Raw genomic sequence first — 19,116 nt, 5'->3', positions numbered from 1 at the left:
TGAAAAAAATTAACATCAATTCTCATGTACACATTGCAGAATATATAAGTTGATTAGTGATTAAGATTAGGGGAAGAAGTCCTCTCCAAAGGTGATATTTTAATCTCAACTAAAATCTGGTTTAAATTTGAGATAAAAACATTGAAATTCAGAGAACGGTTTAAACAGTTTTAATGAATGCACGAACATCCCTTGAAAAGACAATAATTTTAACATTTGCAGGAAACAAACATTAAGCTACTTTTTAACTTACTTTTTCATAAAGTGTCCTTATTTTTGAAGTCAGTATTTTATGTCCTTAAAAAAGGAGGAATGTGATTATATTACTATGTTGTTTTGGCAAAAGGTAACTTGGTCCACAGTTTTTTTCAGCTTGACCCTCTGAAAATGAAAAAGAGCTAAGATTGATTGTGATTATTTTCCTTATTTTTTAAAAACAAGACATTTTTAAGACAAGGAAAAAATAAAAAAGTCTGTATTTATAATTTTGGAGGTATAGGAGGGTTATAGTATAGTTGGAAATTGCAAACATAAATGTATATAATCAGTATAGAAAAAGTACTTGTTATCCTGAACTCTTCCTACCTCAGTATGAGGTAGATTGCAGATTGAGTAAGTTTGGTCTCTTTACATCTCATTACTTTTCATCTTTGTCTTTGCAGACCAAGAAACATCATGGTATATAACTGTACAACAGGCAGCACTAATCCTTTCCATTGGGGTGAAGTTGGTATGATTTTATCTGTGTTTTTGAATGTTAAAATAGATCTGAAAGAATTTAAAATGTCCATTGAGATTTTAATGTTAGAGCATCTATGAGGCATTAAGGCCACTGAATTTTGAATTTATTTGTATTTTACTTGCCATTTTAGAATAACAGTGACCAATGCTGCCTTGTGGTCCATCCTTAGTAGTGTTTGATAAATGTCAGAATACCCCGCAGCATATATTCCTCCTATTCACTCCACTGTGACTGAACCTTGCGGTTTTCTGTTACCATTGCAGCAGCCTTCATAGATGACCTGTGGCATAGAAACAGTGCTTTTTCTCCAGCATGAGCACCCTCAGTCCTTAATGTTGCCAATCTAAAGGCATAATCACTTCCACTTAACATAGTTGCTTTATCAAGTTGTTTTCAGAGTAAAAATTGAAGGAATTAGGATACATGTTGGCTAGAATATTTTCTGCTGACCTTTCTTAATCTTATTTAAACCCACACCACAGCAGCTAGTATGTATGTTACTAGTTTTAAAATAGGAATAGTATAACTTAAGGTTATTGAAACTGAATCTTTTTTAAATTGTTGATCAGTGATTTCATATTTAAAGTAAATTTATGGCATTGCTATATTAATAGATTTTACTTTTAATTGAGTAACTTTTGTTACACCTGCAGTATAATTTCGATTTTAAAGTAAATCTTCCATAACATTTGTTCTTAGGGTTTTCCTATGATATTTTTACTTTAAAGATTAATCATTAAAGCATATAAAAATAAATAAAACCTAGAATGGTTTTACGATAATTATTTTGGTATTCTTTTAATAATATTGAGACACTTTAAAATGAAGTTTATTTTAGTCTTCCATTGTGTTACAAAATTTAGTAAAAAATCAACTGGAACATAATTTTTTAGTGACCATCTCAATATACATTTCCATTGATGTATTGGCAGATTATATCAAGTTTGACTGTGTTGCCAGTGAATAACCTAAGTAAATTACAGTAGAGATTACTTTTGGGTTGTTTTAAGCCTGTTTGATGTATGTTAATTTGATCATCTTAATTATAAGCAAAGGATGATGATTTTCCTTTTCTCTTTTAAATAAGTACAGTAATAAGAATCTGGAAAGAGGAACAGAAAGAAAGAAGCTATCATAAGAGGTGACATATAGGAAGTGACATACATTGTAAACTGACATGGTAAAATATTACAAAGATTTTAAAGAGTGAATTTTAGCAAAACTTCCTTCATCTACTTAGGTTCCTAAACAGTGGCAGTTTTTAAACCACTTGAGTTCAGCAATCCCCATATTCTCTTAGCTATTATAGAGTAGAAAAGTTTTTTTTTTTTTTTAAATAAACAATATCTGACATCTTTGTATTTTGCATTGTAAAAACATAATTTTTTTTCAAAACTTCATTACATGGTTATTATCAAAGCTGTTACACAACTTTTCTTCCTCAGAATACCATGTAATTTCCACTTTCAAGAGGAATCCTCTCGAACAGGCCTTCAGACGGCCCAATGTAAATCTAACCTCCAATCACCTTTTATATCATTACTGGATTGCTGTAAGCCATAAGGCCCCAGCATTCCTGTATGATATCTACCTCAGGATGACTGGAAGAAGCCCAAGGTAATGGTGACTAGCTCTGTCTTGTCTGTTCCTCTGACTGTTAAACAACCCATGCTTACACTAAAATGCCTATTAACTATGTATCTGTTTTATGCTTATGATGAGGCTTAATGGCCTTTTGTGAATGAGAAGACACTCGAATTTAAGACTTTGTCAGGAAAGCAAAGGTAGTGTTGTAAGTCACTAATTTGTTCTAAAAGTTTGGATGATAAATTATTGTCATGTATTGAATTTTAGGTCTAATTTTAGGTACTTTTCTGAATAATAATATTCAAAATGCTTTGATGCTTACTTTTCCTACAGAACGTTGTATAACTCATTTCTTCAGGATGAATCCTTTTAACCAAGTAATAAGGCACCCCAGTTTTAAGTTCTGTTCCAACAACCTGTTGTTACGTTATTGGAAGGGTGTCAGACATACAGTACCTGCATTATTGCTCGATCTTGCTCTCAGGTTGACAGGTCAGAAACCGTGGTAAGAATAGTAGTAAATACACTATTTATTGGTAAGGTGGTGGAAGCTTGCTGGAGAGACAAAACGTCGCTAGCATGAGCTTTACCTTAGAACTACTAACCTTGTTAATCACAATCACAATCAAGATAGTAGGGCATTTCTTAGAAATTTAAGATATTTATGGAGACTAACTGGATCTCACTGGGTCATTGACCCACCAAAATTCCATAACATAAGAAATGTCCTATATCCAGGTTGTCATTGTTATTATAAGCTGAAATTGAGCCCCTGTCCTTTCTCTCTTAAAAACCTAGGAGAGAATTTTTACAGGGGATTAAGGGTAAAATATTTTGCTTTAGGTGGTTGGTGCAGGTTTATGTGAAAAGTATAGGGAGATTTCTAGAAAATTAATTACTTGAATTGGTTTATCTGTCCATTCAGCTTATAATATGGTAATTACAGTTTCTGACTAATTTTCTGGGTTGGGGATGGCATCATTAAAAAAAAATTAATAACAAATGCAAAACTTTGTATTTTATTATAGTTGTAGTATCCTTTCTTTCATTTTTTTTTCAATGAAATCTCAGAAAATGTTCTGTCTTTACCACACAGTTATAGTGAAATGTACTATAAAAATACTTACTCAATTACATTGATATTACAGTGAAGCCTTTGATTGGAGAGTTCAGGATTTCAGTATTTATATAGATAAAGAAGATGCTGATTCCAGAACTTCCATCAGCTGCTCAAAAATAAAAGTGAGGTATCTGCCAGTTACAGTGTATCAGGATCTGAGTTAATTGTACTATTTCCTGTGAGTTTGCTTGTCATGATTTCCTAATTCGTATATTAAGTATTGAAATACGTGAGAGGTATTGAATTGAAAAACTTTAAATGAAATGGTTTCAAGTTTTTCAAGGATGATCTATAAAATGGAACATTTACCATTTTGCAGCATTCATTTATGGCTGAAAAGCAGGTGAAAATGACATGTTAGGGTAGAAAATTCAAAACTGGTTCCAAAAAGGTAAAAGGTTAAAGAATGTCACATTGCCTTATACTGAGAAAGGGGGCTCAGTGAACTTACAAAAATGACTAAGTATATTTGCTAAATGGTTCAGAGTACATACTGCTGCATAATAAATCATCTTAAACTTAGTGGTTTAAAACAGCAGTAAACACTTTATTAATTATTTTTCAATATATTATTTCTCTCAGGATCAGGAATTTGAGAAGAAATCAGCTTGGATTGGGGACTTTCATATTTTTACAGATGAGCTGAAAGAGCTAAAGTATGATGTAAACACCATGAAATAGCTAGGGACCAAGAGTTGTTGACTCTCCACGCAGTGTCAGTATCATTTCATGCAGTCTTGAAAGGCCTACTGGTAGCATTTAAGGAAATTAAAGTTACTTTTAATTTATATGGTAGCCAAAGGCTTCACAGAGCAGGTATTTCAGCAAGAAAAGTAGAAGCAACATTGCCTTTTCTGAGCTGCCTGAGGAAGTCATGCATTATCACTTTCGCTTTTTTCACTTAATCATGCATCCTCTTAGACTCAAGGAAAGGGAATATGGTCAAGATCATGTTATAAACAGACAAGTTAGACAGTAGGTATTTTGAGTCATTTTTGGAAAGTGCAGTCTGCTACCATCAACTTTCTGGTCAAAACATTATTCCTCCAACATGGAAAGTATAGTTAATACAGTTTCCCTCAAGATCCCAGTGACATCAGCTCGAAGTCAAGGTTTTGTCATTTAAGTCAGATCCAGTTGCAAAGTGGACTGTTTTGGAGTGAGTGGCATTACAGATAGAGCTTCCCAAAATTTCCTAAAGTATTAATCTGAAAACCTGTGAATTAAAACAAGTTGCCATCTCCCCATACCTGCAATATGTGATAATAAGAGAAGTATAAAATAATGGTTTCAGTTTGCAGAACGAGGGGATATGAGTGGCACACAGTAAGTAATGATTCATGACAGTTTTGACTGTCAGGTATATGTTGATAATTTCTTGATTAGGACTCAGTCCCTCACTTGGAAATTGCAGAGGCTGCTGATTCTGCTTTCTCCAGTCATCCTTTTTCCATAAAAAATGGCATGAGCATGAAATGAATTAGCCTAGGTATCTACTTTTTTTTTTCTAGAAACTTAGTAGGAGTCCAGGGCAGAGTCACCAGATTTTTCTTGTAAGAGGCCATATAGTAAACACTTCAGGTTTTCTCTCTGTTGAGCTCTGTTGCTACTACTGAACTCAGCTGTTAAAGATTGAAAGCAAGCTGTGCATGGTGGTGCATGCTGTAATCCTAAGAACCCACTTTTTTCCTGGCTACTTGAGAAGTTGAGGGAGGAGGTTCTCAAGTTCATTGCCAGTGTGGGTAACTTAGCAAGACTGTCTCTCAAAAACGAAGGTAATATGACTGTGTTCCAGTAAATGTATATTTATAAAAACAGGTGTGGATTTGATAGGTAGGCCTTGGTTTGCTGATCCTTGATACAGGACCCTATTTTCATTTTGTGTGTTCCTCTGTGTCTTTTTATATGTAAATTGATGTGATTGCTTTAAAAAAAGTTGTGAAGGATTTGTGAATTTTAAGGCAATGGACTCATTAGACAAAAGCCATATTCACAAACCTCTTTGAGACAAAGTCTTTTTGATGTAGGGTCTGAGGTTGCTGTGGGACAGAATCGTTTAGATCCCTTGAGATGTCTTGAGTCCTGCCTTTCATTTACTAGGGTTTCTGTGACCCTTGTCCCTAAGATCTGAAGAAAGCTTCTGGCAGTCTAAATGGTTCTATGAGGCACCAAATCATGTCATTCTAAAGTCTCTGCTCTTCCATGCATTGGAGCCAGCTTGCCATGGACTGAATTCCTCACATTAAATGTTCCTTAAGTTATGGGCATTGGGTATTAGGTCCAGCAATGGGAAATCTGACTGGTACTTATTCTTTCCAAATTTCATGCAACAAATAATTCCTTTTATAAGATCTTTCAAGAAACATCAGCTGGGTTGAGTTTTATTATGTGTAGTTTCTGTTATCCTCCATGTTACCACAAGTGGTGGTTTTGTTTTTTCTTCCACTTCCCAAAATGTGTTGGGTGGGGGTGCTGGTGTTGAACCCAGAACCTTGGAAATGCTAGCCAAGTATTGTACCATGGAGCCAAAGCCAGCCTCTAATTTCTTCAGTATAAGCTGTCACCAACAGCTTCCTCAAAGCTCTTCAGATCTTTCACCACTAGCATTCTTTTCCTGGTCCTTTCAGATTTGAATAATGAGCCCCTTAAAGGTCTAACAGGCTTTGCCTGCCACCTAATGCTAATACTGTATGTTTTAGATTTGCATTTTAGCAGCCTTTCACTCCCAGTATTGCTAAGCCCTGTTCCTGTTTTTAGTGCTGTATTACCAATCACTACAAACTTAAGTATTCAGTAAAAAAGTTACTTAAGATACGTGTCCAAATTTCTGAGGGTCAGGAATTCTAGAACGGTTTGACTGGGTGATTCTGGCTCCAGGTCTTCTAAATGGTGGCAGTAGTAAGACAGACACTGGGGCAGGGACACTGGTGGTAAAGGGGAGGAAGCATGTAGTGGAGCTGGCATGGCAGGTCCTTTCTCTCTTCATGTAGTCTGAGCCTCTCCGTGTGGTCTCTGCACATGGACTAGTTTGAGCTTCCTTATAGCTGGACAGCACACATGGTACCTAAAGGTGAGTATTCCAGTAAGCAAGGCAGAAAACTTGCCACCTTTTCTGAGATAGCTTCTGAAGTCATGCAGTATCATTTCTGCTTTATTCTGTTAGTTTTAAGTTACCTTTGCCTCTTGATAGAATGAAGATAATCTAGGCAACATTGTAGATAAACATGTACAATGAGAGATAATATTGCATCCCTCTTTGGAAATTAAAATCTTCTCTAAATCAGGTGCATCAAGTGAACAGTCATTTGTCCTGCATACCTGACATTTGTCCTGCATAAGGCTGAGTATCAAAGGAGGAGTCCTTGACTTCTGGGAGAGTACAGTGTAAACTAAAAGCAACAAGGGCCATGAAAGGGCTTTTTGTTCTTTAATTTAGGCAATTTTGTAAATGTTAAGTACAAAATTTTACAATTTTTTTTTTATTTTTTATTGGTACAGGGATTGAACTCACGACCGCCTGCTTGCAAGGCAGGTGCTTATGCAGCTGAGCTAAACCCCCAGCCCCCAAATTTTACAATTTATAATACTTAATTTCAGATATTTAGTGAGCCAAGGTACTGAGCTTTCCCCCATATATCGAGGTCCTAATATAGTGCCTAATAAACTCATGTCATTCAGAGTTCCCCTTTTACTCATTTATGTTGAGTGTTAGCTAAATAAAAATCTGGCTTGCTGTATATCTTAACCTAATTATAGTGTAACTCCAATGTGCATTATATGGATTCTTGGTTGATAGTAGGGACCAGGCTATTTGGTACTGCATGTAGAAGCAGTGTAAATTATTCTAGCTTTTGAAATACAACATTTTGTCATTGGAAACAAAATCTAAAAATACAGCTTTGTGGTCTTGTTTATGGTTATTTGTCATAACTGTAGCTTTATTTCTCTGAACTTAGTATTTTTTATCTGTGTGGTTCTCAGCTGGGGACATGTTAAAGCTACTTTTAGCTGTTACAGCTAGTGTTGAGAGGTGGTGCTGCTGGCATTAGTAGGTAGAGGATGTGGATGTTGCCAGAGCATTTTAACAGTGCTCAAGGCAGCCTCTCTCCCCCAGGAATTATCTGACTCAGAGGATAGGTGAGGTTAAGAAACCCAAGATTAAATGAGTATTAAGATCTTAACCTGCTTCAAAGGATTGTAATTGATTATATTTTATGGGTTGCCATAATGCAGAATAAATACCCATACTGTTCATAGCCTGTAGTCAGCTTTCTAACCATGTTTCTAACATGTTTAACCAAAGGATAGAGGTACATTTTCTTTTTATTCTAACAGTATTCAGTCCAGTACTTTTATTGCCTGATAAGTATTCTCTAAATTTTTCATATATATGGCTTTTCAGTACCTTCCCCGATCTTTCATAATAGTTATTTTTGGAATAGCTGAATTAGGGTTGATTTTAGGATTAATTGTTTCTTGATTCAGTCTGAAAATAGGTAAAAATTACCAAGGAGTTGGGCATGATAACTGTGTGTGTTTGTGTGTGCTATGATTCAGATGTACTGTACTAGTTGTGACATGTATTGATGAATGAATCTATTATATCTCATTTTGAAAGAAAAATGCTTTTTATTTCCCTAAAAATAGTGTGTATCTTTTGGCTCCTATCGCCAGGTTCTTTCTATGTGAATTATTCCTGCCCAGATACAGCTTTTGATGTTTGATCATTTTTCTTAATGTTTAATGGAGGTTTTATTTTGAAGTTACTTCACTGAATGAAATAGTTTTTCTTTGCATAGTCACTATCACCTTACTTTCTTTCAGTATTCTGTATTCAATGCTTCTTTCTAAATGTACTTGAATGTGTTACCAGAGTCACTTAGCTGGTGATACTGTTTTGATTTTTCTATTTCTAATGTTGTAATTTTCTCCCATATTCCCTATTTCTAAAGCTCCTAATTTGGGACTTTCTAATTAGCACATAATGGTGGTTCTTATGGAATTATTTTCAAGTATTTCTCCACAGATTATTTTTCTGTTTTTAGAAGCTGGGATTTTTTTTCTTGGTGTGTATGTGTTTCAAAAAGTTCTTTTTTCTCTTTCCTTATCGTAGGTAATTATTGTCATATAGATGTTACTGCTAAGATTAGTGTTATGATAACAATGACTTACAGTGAGTGATAATAAAACAAGATACAAAGATTACAGCTCCTTGCTCTTTTTAATAAGTGTTATACTTCTCTAAGAGGAATCTTGTGAGGGATGAGGGGAAAGGAATGAATATCTGTTTCAAAAGTATTCCACTCGAGTCATTGATTTCACAGCACATACAGATAATCAAGATTGGGGCCAATCGGTGTTAAAAAAGAAAGTTTCTGTGTGTATGTGTACATATATATGTATTTTTTAATAGATTTGACTAAATGGCAGTGAGCATTTCTGCATACTTTGCTTCTATAATGCTGAAGAGTTGGGATTATAACAAAGTATGTTGTAAATTCACAGGACATCTTAGTGAACGCAGCTGAACTAAAACGTAAACAAAAAAAAAGGAAAAATGAATTGAAGCCATTTATTTGCTTAGTATTTTTTATATAAAATTTAACACTAATGGTATTGGATATATGTTGAGGATTCTGTTTTTCAGCAGAACTCTGTTAAGTAGTATTAAATTCATTTGCTGCTACTTCCAAAATTTTGTTTTGGCTTTTTCTTCCACTTTAAATTTATAAAATGTTTTCACAAGATGCAGAAATACTCTTATTCTCCGCTGGTTTGTTTCACTTACTGAATTACATATTATAATTTTAATGCTGATTTCCAAATTGGGGGAAACTGGTACTCTGGATAGTGATGGGGATTTTTCCTCATCTAGGCACTATATGAATCTATACATTTTTGTCATACAGGATGATGAAAACAATAACTCGTCTTCACAAAGCTATGGTGTTTCTTGAATATTTCACAAGTAATTCTTGGGGTTGGAATACTGATAATGTCACTATGTTAATGAATCAACTAAACCCTGAAGATAAAAAGGTAAGTATTACTACAGTTTTATGTTAGAAAATAAGTAGTATACCAATTAAAGAACTACTAAGCTGCCTGCGAAGTAAAGATTATCCACTACCATTATGCAACAAGAAAGTCATTGATCTATTTGTAATCTCATTAGAGCTTCAATCATAATTATTGATGAGGAGATAAAAAGTGCTTTATCTTAGGATGTTTAATGTATTTGACAGTGGCAAAAGCATTTTCAAAATATAATCAATATGTTAACTCCTTTTCCCAAGCGTGATTTAACATCTTTTTTGTGTTTTTCCTTCAGATAGATGCCTGTTTTCTGAGTTTTAGGAAAAAAAAATCATTTTGTTTTTCATACTTTTACTTTTTGTCACTCCACAGTTTCTCTCTGCTCATTTGAAACTTAAATTCTTCGTATGTATTGTTTTTGAGGTTATCCTAGATATTTTAACATGTATACCTAACAGTCTTAAGAGATTTCAGTGGCCTCCTCTTTAATATTTAGGATCTTAAAATGTTTTTGTTGTAATTACCACCACCAACCATATAACCTCCCATATTTATACATTTCAGTGCTCTGTTTAAGCCCATAAGGACAGAGTTTTGTTCATTCAGTGTTTTAGATTTAGCTATATGTTTACCAATGTCTTTGTTCTAAGATCTTTATGATCGTTTTTGGTTTTGTTTTGTTCCCAGTACATATCCAAACACCATAATATGATTTAGTTCCTAACTGGTACTTAACTCCAGCTTTTGATTGTGAGCTTAGGTCTTTTAACATTAGTTCAGCACATTAAAGGTAACTTTCTTTTTATGTTTTGTCTAAATTGTTGCTATTGAAAAGTCAGTGATTTATTCTTCCTTTATAGAAAATTACTTATTCCTGGCTTTTCACATCTTACTTTTATGTTTGGTGTTCCACATTTTTACTAACAACATGTCTATGGTTTTTAAAAAGAATTAAGATGTGTAACAGAATATACCAACTGCCTACAATGAATGTAATCATTATTTGTTGCAAACATATACTAAAAGTAAAAATTTTGAAAATATAATTTGTTTTGGTTGGGCTTTTTGAATGTGAAGATGAGTGTCTTTCAGCAATTTGGAAAAATCCTTAGATGTTATTTCTTCACATACGGCCTCTGCACCATTCTCTTACTGTCTTATGGAATTCCTGTTATATCTTATACCATTTTGTCCTTTTAACCTTAATTTTATGTCAGGAACAAAATCTAAATGATTTATTTAAATTCTATGGCAGTCTGTCAGCTTGTCTTTTAGCTGTGTTTATTGTTAGCAGCATGTAGTTGTTTTTCTTTTTCTTTTTTGCTCCCAGTTGTAATCTTTGACCTTTTATTGAAAGACTTAATCCATGACTTAATTCCTGATACTTTGTGGTTTAAATGTTAATGCTTTGTTTTCTTTTTTTGCTTTTTAGGTTGTCTTTTTATCTGTTTTTAGGGGGAGCGAGATGGTTTTGTTTTGCAGTTTCATGTTTACCTCACCCATCTTAGTTGCATTTTTTTAAATAATTGTTTTAATAGGGTATTTTTGAGATAACAGTATCTTTCCTTAATTTGGCAAGGCCTAATATAGATTCATACTGTTACCTTTCATGGGTAATAAAAGGCCAAAGCCTATGTACTACTACTGGTACATGTTTTAATTCTATATAAGGTAAGTGTGACAGGCATTATGTTTTTTTCAGTCAGTTTTAGTCTGTTTTGTGTGGGTAATCAGAAGACCTGAGATGGGGTAATTTGTAATAAACAGAAGTTGGCTCATGGTTCTGGAGGTTGGGAATCTTAAGGGGCTGGCATCTGGTGAAGGCCTTCCTGTTATGTCATGCCATGGTAGAAGGACAAGGAGCAAATGATTAAATTTGAGATCACAGTCCTTTTACAATTAACCTTAATCTACAAGGTTAATAGAGCCTGCAACACCTGGTCACCTCCTGTTGGACCTCATTGTTGCATTGGAAATTGAATTTCTTTGGAATGTTTTTGGAAGGGCGTATTCAAACTAGTACAGTCTATATACTAACTATTCATATGATTAACCAGCATAATCACCCTTAAAATCTTCATTTCTTCTACCTTTCTGGAATCAATCTGCATTCTATATTCATTCTCCTTTTCTGAAAAATATCTCATGGTATACTTCCTCTACTGTGGATATTCTGCTGATGTCAGATTGTATCAGTTTGTATTCTTCTGGAAATGTTTTTATTTTACTTTTATTTTTCATAGGTAATTACACTGGTGTAGAATTTTAGATAAGTTATGTTATGTAGTAATTTTATACAGTAATTGTATGTTAGAAGTAATTTCCTTTGAACACTTGTGAAACATCTCAGTCTTTTGGCTTCCATTGCTTTGTTGAGAAATCAACTAGTAGTCTAATACTTGCTATCTTGGAAGTTATCTATCTGGTCTTTTTCTGACGTATTCTCATGTATCTAGGTATGTATGCGTGTATGGTTGATGTTTTTTTTCATTCTGTGCATCATTTGGGGGAAGTTATCAGGCATTATGTTTTACATATTGCTTCTATTCCATTCTTGTTGTCTCTGTAGAATTCCATAATATTCCCTTGTTAAGGCAAGTCTCCATGTTAGTGTAGTTATATTTTCATATTTTGGTGATACAGTGGCATTTTTTCCCTCAAATTTGATATTTTTAGATAAGTAATGGTGTAGCAAGCCATTTACTCACACAAGCATGATCATAATCTTTTGTCTGTATCCTGAGGAACACTGAGCAATAGATAGTCCTCTTATTTTGCCATGAAAATCATCTTCTGATTTATATTCCTTTTTTATCAAATGGTCTAGTAATTGTTATCTAAACCCATAAGCTAGTTTTAATGTTTTTTCTTGGATGCACAGGAAGAAAGGAGAGAATGCAGATAGGAAGTAAAAATGTATATAAAGAAGTAAAGAATGCATAGATGTGTTAGGAGAATAGAGGTAGTTAATCTTGTATTTAAACTTCGTATAGTCGTGTCTTTGGATAGCCCTTTAGAAGAAGTGAATATTTGATGGTTTGAAAAAAAATTGCTACTAAGTAAGTTTTTTTTTTAATGTAGACCTTCAATATTGATGTACGACAGTTACATTGGGCAGAATATATAGAAAACTACTGCATGGGAACTAAGAAATATGTTTTGAATGAAGAAATGTCTGGTCTTCCTGCAGCTAGAAAGCATTTGAACAAGTAAGTTTTACATGTTTGAGTATGTTTTGTCTTCTTTATGAAATAATACACAAATGTTTCTGGTAAACTGATCTATTATTTATTATATTTAGGAAAATGCTTACTCTTGGGTTGGAATTATGGCAGTATTGATTTAGCTTAAGATAGTGCAGACTTACTGTCAGTGTGTGCTTAGCATGAAATAAAATAAACTTGAGTTTTAAAAAATCACCATTTTTTCTCATATTTCTATTGAAAAAGTAAAATTATTACTAAGGAAAAACTATATTTTAAACTAGACATTATTTATTTACAGTTTTTTCTTTGTTTTGCATTAGTCAAGTAATCCTGGAAAGAAGAAAAAGGATTTAACATAATTCAGTATAAAATTTTATGTTTGTAAAATAGTTAAAATTTTGTCTTTTTGTAGAAGTAATATATGCTGATTTTAGAGGGAAAAAAAACCCTCAAAAGTAGTAGGATTAAAGTTACTGGTATTTGTCATTCAAACAGTTAGATGAAGAAAGTGAGGTGTAAGAATGTTGTGTTTGCTTACACATATTGTATTAAATAGCCAAAGAAAACAAAGAAAAAACTTTGTCAAGTTTTTTCCACCATTGTTCCTATACAGCATTGTTCCTATAATGGTATCCTGTCTTAAACTGCATGCTAAAATTAATAGAATTGTGTAACATTTTAAATTACTGCCTTGTTTTACTGTTAGACTAGGACTTCGATCAGGTGACTTGTCAGCTATAAATTCACTTGTCTGATAAAAGTTGCAAACAACTGAAGACGTCAAAAAAGTTTACATTTTAATGTTTGGTTCATAAACTTCATGCTGTGATGTATATAATTTACAGACTTTTAATTTACAATGACATCTCAGTTCATGAACTTAATCCATGATTCCGGTTGCAAACTGAATCAGACTGGAACCAAATCAAATTCAGCGGTTAGAGTCAGTGTTGACCTTATAGGGAAATTTAATTTGCTGCTCATCCAGATTGGTTTATGACCAGAATTGTGGGAAGAATTAAGTTTGTGAACCAAGGTACCATCGTAGCAGGAAGTTCAAGGAATATATCTGTTTTATGTACAGTATTCTTAGTGCCTAGTCCATTGTTGGGCACCTAAGAATGCTAAGTCGTATTTAGTGAATGAGTAAATTTATAATCCAGATAGACTGTTTCAAAAACACTATACTGGATTCCTTGTTAAAATAGAAGTAGTATGTTGTTTGATGCACTATTGTCCAGGTTCTGTACAGTCAGGTTAATTTGAATTTTTAACTCTAATTTCAGAAACTTTAGTTTTTAAATGTTTCAGATTAATATGAATTTGAACCATAATTTAGTTTATGAACATTAATTTGCTGCCATGCATAAATACTTTATTCTAAAATATATTGTCTAGCATGTCTCTTGGTTTGCTTTTCAGGTTGCGGAACATCCGTTACGGTTTCAATACTATCCTTGTGATCCTGATCTGGCGCATTTTTATTGCAAGGTCACAAATGGCAAGAAATATCTGGTACTTTGTGGTTAGTCTATGTTACAAGTTTCTGTCATACTTCAGAGCATCCAGCACTATGAGATACTGAAGACCAAGAATTTTGCATTAGAACATCTATGCATTTGGTGGTCTAAATGCACAAAATGTAAAATGTACTTAAGTCATCTTTAAGTCATCTCACCTTTTGTCAAGACATTAAACCATATTAGATGAGTGTATAGAGTAAAACATGGTACATTTTATGTAACATTTTAATGTTTGTGCTCATAAAATCTAGTGAACAAACTTTTGTATGGCAGTTCAAAGCTGTCTACAAGAGCCACCAATACTATGATTTAACATTTTGATCCATGGAAAGAAAGGAGTAGGATAAAGACAAGAATAGGGAAATAGAAACATTGACCAGCATAACTGTGCAATTCTGGAACATATTAATTAAAAATGCCTTAACATATAATTCTAATATTCAGTGCAATGGGGAGAATTTATTTGGACTAGCTAAGTTGGTAGATACTTGATTCTTAAATGTTTGATTTTTTTTCATCAGTTTTAATGGATTTTAGTTTTATTAAAACTATAGCCAAACTATTTTTACTTCATTCTGTAAGTTATTGAGTGGTATCAAACATGAAAAATATGTTCTCATTTTTCTTTTTCTGATTAAATGCCTAGTACATATCATTTTTCTATAAGTATAATCAGTTGCTTTTCTAATCAGAAGGCTATATATTAAGGACCTATTGGATCTAAACAAGTTTGAAAATCCGTATCAGTAAAAGTATGTTAGCATCCAAAAGAGTAGGACTAAACTTTTGTTGTCCAAATTTTGATTGAATAAAAATCCTGTGAAGATTGTGTCCATGAAAGGATTTCTTGAGACTTTTATGCTCTCTTCCCTTTATACATAGTGTTTTAGGACTTTTAAAAGGCTCATACTGTCTTTCAAATGAAATCTGAAAGTGCATTATTATGGAAGAATGTATTTGCAGCTAGTAATAACATCAAGAAAATGTCCTCATGTGTGCAAACACATAATAATTTTGACATTGAAAGTTGAATTCCTTCAAGAAAAATATAATGCATAATGTGTATAAAATTAAATAAAGGACTTTATTTACATACCACCTAAAGTAGCAAACTGTTGAATGAGTTTGAAGATATCACTTATTTTTTTCTGCATGGGTTTTAGCTTTAGAAAGAAATGCATTATAGAAACATTACAGCAAGAAAATTGCATATTTTAATGATACATTCCCTGTAAAACTCAATAAATAGTAGTTTACTATTTGAAGTTAAGTTTGATTCAACAGATCATTCAACATATCACTGTTTTAATTAAACTGAAGTTGTAAGTTATCAGCAGTGTATCTTGAATATGTTTAAAGAGGTCAATTCACAATATAAAAAGTTACATGTAACTTTCCATACTAATTTTCTTTGTTTAAATGCCATGTGTAAGAAGTTTATTTTGTAAGTGTAATGGAAATCACCTTCTTACATGCAGGTGTATAATCTTGAAAAGGAAAAATGCTTCCATGTTGAAGCTAGATTTTCTGTAGTAAAACTTTTAAACATTATTTTAAAAGAAATATTTATGTAAATACGTATATATTATTTGGAATAATGCCGAAGTCTCTGGTTTAGGACGGTACCTTGTAATGAGGTGTGAGTGACATGAGAGCGTGTGAGAGTGGGATAAGTGATGAAGCCTTTAAGGTGGCCCATGTAATGTACATTGAGCACTCCATCTCTCCAAACACATTTCCGTAATGCGTTGAAGTCATGCCACCATTTGTATGATTTTTATACTCCTGCCAGATACCTAAAATCAGATGAATTTGTGTGTTACAAAAGAATCAGGGCACAGCTGTAGGCCTGTGAAGTACATAGAGTTTGTTTTCTCAGCAGTGCTGCTGTTTTTTGAATTTACAGAAATGTTAACTAGTAGGGTGCTGAGGCTACTGCATTAATTTTGTGTGTCTGAGATTCTGTTGTGGAAGGTAAAATACAAATTGAGTTCTAAAATTAGTATAATGATATATAGATTAATAATCTATACCAACTAGATTTTGGATTTAAGTCAAATTGAGAGATTCTGGAAATTCATTGTGCTTGTGTCATTTGCTAGGCAATGTTTATAGTTCTGTGTTTTCTCCACAAATTCATTATTTTACTGGACCACCTATAAAATAAATTTATTTCATTTAATCTGATAAAACTGTAATCTGAAACATTTGGTTGTGCGTCCCCTCTCTCCTGACTCTTAGCTCTGGTACGTGTATTTGTAAATTGTGATGTCAGTGTGACCTTATTTAAATTTACTTAGCATCATGAATATGTCCTAAAACTCGGTGCAGAGGAGAAGGCACTGTGGTTTTGGGTGTTTTGTTTGTTTGTTTCTTTCTTTCTTTTGCTTTTTAACTCCAGGATCTCATCAAATATTCTTTGAATCTGTGTAATAATGCCTGGAAACGGGGAGAGAAAAGATCTCTTTTCTCCCCTTTTTTGTGTCTGTAGGAACTTATTTCAGATTTAAAATTTTTCTTTAATGTAACCTAATACTCTTTTATAAGCAGTAAATAGAAGCATTTTCGGGTGCCTTTGTTTGTAAACCAAAAAGTAATAAATTAATCTCTATATTTCCATTATAGTATTTATTGTATTTTTATGTTGTTTTTATGTTATGAAATTTGTCCATGAGATAATATGGTTAGAATCACAGGAAGAAATCTTTAAAACTCTTACTGTCTTTTTAGGTGTCCTCTTTTGTTCTTGTATCATAATTTTATTTACGTCTTGGTTGCTCACAGCATTTTAGTAAAAGCATACAAATAGAGTGAACACTTTGTGTTTGGAATGAGATTCTTTTATTATGGTGCTTCCTTGTTAGCCTGCATCTCTGCTGACTTTCAGATTCCTCAACAAATCATCCTTGAAATCATAGTTGTGCATAGCTGTTAATTACTTTTTTCTTACAGAAAAATTTGAATAACATTGTTTGATATGCTTCTCTGTAAACTGATGATTAAAATGCATTTACTTAGAAAAAAATCAAAGTGGTATGAGTTTAATGTCTTCACTGTGGGCCTTAAATCAGAGGAATAAGGTTGTGTTTGTGTATGTTTGGTCAGAGATTAAACTACAAGACCTATAATTTTATATGAAAAGGAAAAAGTTGATCAAGGCATTTCTAAATTCATTAAAATATATACATGTTTTTAGTTGTTCTCTTTAAAATATTTAAAGTTTTTTTGTTTTTTTACTAAACATTCAATCTAGTGTTCATGTTAAGATTCTCTGAGGTTGAATTAGGTGTCTTTCAGAGGTGGCTTGGTGGCAGAATTACTTTATTGTTTTCTGTTCAGTATAAAACCTAATTCTTTTTCGCTGTTGTATAACTTTTTAGGGGAAGGTGAAACTACAGTGTTGGATCGAACTGTATAAAAATGCCAGTATGTCTTTGACATATTAAGATAATACATGGCTCAGCTGAGTATTATGTATCTGCCTTAAAATAACATCTGTGCCTAAGCATGCAGTTAAATACTAATTCTGTTTCATGTCATCCAGGAAGAGTGTTTTATTTCATCAGTAAGAGCCTTGTACCTTTACATGTAAACAGTAGTTAGCATTTGCTGAGCGTTTACTCTGCATCAGGCATTACTCCAAACATTTTACATGTAATACCCTATTAATGCTCTTCAACACCCTTCTGTTGAAAGCATTTCTTCTACTCCTATTTTATAAATGTATCTGGTGTTGACAGCGGTTGATAACTGACCCTACATCACACTTATAGTGGCAGAACTCAGTCTAGCTGTAGCTCATGACCTTATTCTGTATAACTTTAGATAGTCCTCCATATATGTATCCATGGGTTCAACCGACAGTGGACCAAAAATATTCAAAGTACAGTGTATCTGTATTGAGCGTAAGACTTTTTTGTTCATTATTTCCTAAATAATACATATATCTGTAGTCTTGGATCATTTAACAATATATGCAAAGAAATATGTCTTTAAGTGATTTTTTTATGAACCTGAGAGCATGCTTAGACAATCCTAAATATTTATTATTTGCCTGGCCTCTAATATACATATTGTGGTACATCATTGACTGACAGAAATGTTATATGATACATGACTATTAATACTGCATTTACGTCAAACTAAGTATTGTAAGTAATGAGAGGTGATTTCAAATAGCCAGGCCAATGTATAAAGTAATGTGCAAATACTACATCATTTTATGTAAAGAGCTTAAACATCTGAAGATTTGGTACAGGTGGTTGGGGGCTAGAACTAATTAATTAAAGGGATACAAATATTTCTGAACTATCAGTTCTTTGATAGTACTAAATGATTTACTTTTCATTTGTAAAACAACATCTATTCAGCAAACAGTGTCTATTGTGCCTTGAGCACTATATTTCATATTAGTTATCTTTACTATCAAACTGCAACCTCAGTGGCCAAGACTTGAGTATGACCCACTGCCTTCCCTTAAGGATTTTTCAGGAAAGAGCAAGCATAGGTCCTTGGATTCGTAGTTTTATGTCTGATCAAAGGACCAGTGGCATATGGAGGCATCCCTACCCTGGAGGAGTGTGTGTAGAGGTTGAGAAGTGTAAATAGTGAGGAAGTCCTTCTTTGGTGCTGAAAGATGAGGTGGCTAAAAAAAGGTGAGACTGGGGAAGTAGCTCAGGGCCAGCTGAGGGGCCATGCATGCTCTCAGTTCACTATACAATATGTTGGAGAATGCCCAACAAAAAGTTGTTCCTAGCCAAAGCACACCAAGTCATATATAAACAAATTTTATGCTTTAATGAACTGACCTACTGCATATCTTTTATAAATGAAATCAAGGAAAAAACCCTGTAACTTCACTGTCTTTAAGAACAGAGACCATAGCAGTGTTACACAGTGTTC

At 33.3% G+C, this 19,116-nt stretch overlaps 1 protein-coding gene across 7 annotated transcripts in view; it reads left to right on the top strand.

Moving 5' to 3' along the window:
* Far1 (fatty acyl-CoA reductase 1) overlaps positions 1–16,833 on the top strand; it is a 57,501-nt gene extending 40,668 nt beyond the window's left edge. For 6 of the 7 annotated variants that reach the window (XM_023563272.2, XM_063251869.1, XM_063251866.1 and 3 more), the window contains 5 exons: positions 663–730; positions 2,188–2,359; positions 9,359–9,488; positions 12,567–12,694; positions 14,114–16,833. In XM_023563272.2, the coding sequence (XP_023419040.1) occupies positions 663–730; positions 2,188–2,359; positions 9,359–9,488; positions 12,567–12,694; positions 14,114–14,276 (661 nt within the window). In that variant the 3' untranslated portion in view covers positions 14,277–16,833. Of the gene's footprint in view, positions 1–662; positions 731–2,187; positions 2,360–2,662; positions 2,835–9,358; positions 9,489–12,566; positions 12,695–14,113 lie in introns of all 7 variants that reach the window. The other variant, XM_063251867.1, reaches the window with a different exon arrangement.
* Positions 16,834–19,116: the final 2,283 nt, after the last annotated feature.

Source organism: Cavia porcellus, unplaced genomic scaffold (assembly GCF_034190915.1).
Source record: "Cavia porcellus strain 051 isolate PalLab524CR breed Dunkin Hartley unplaced genomic scaffold, mCavPor4.1 scaffold_6, whole genome shotgun sequence".
Classification (NCBI taxonomy): domain Eukaryota; kingdom Metazoa; phylum Chordata; class Mammalia; order Rodentia; family Caviidae; genus Cavia; species Cavia porcellus.
This window is presented reverse-complemented; position numbering and strand designations above follow the sequence as displayed.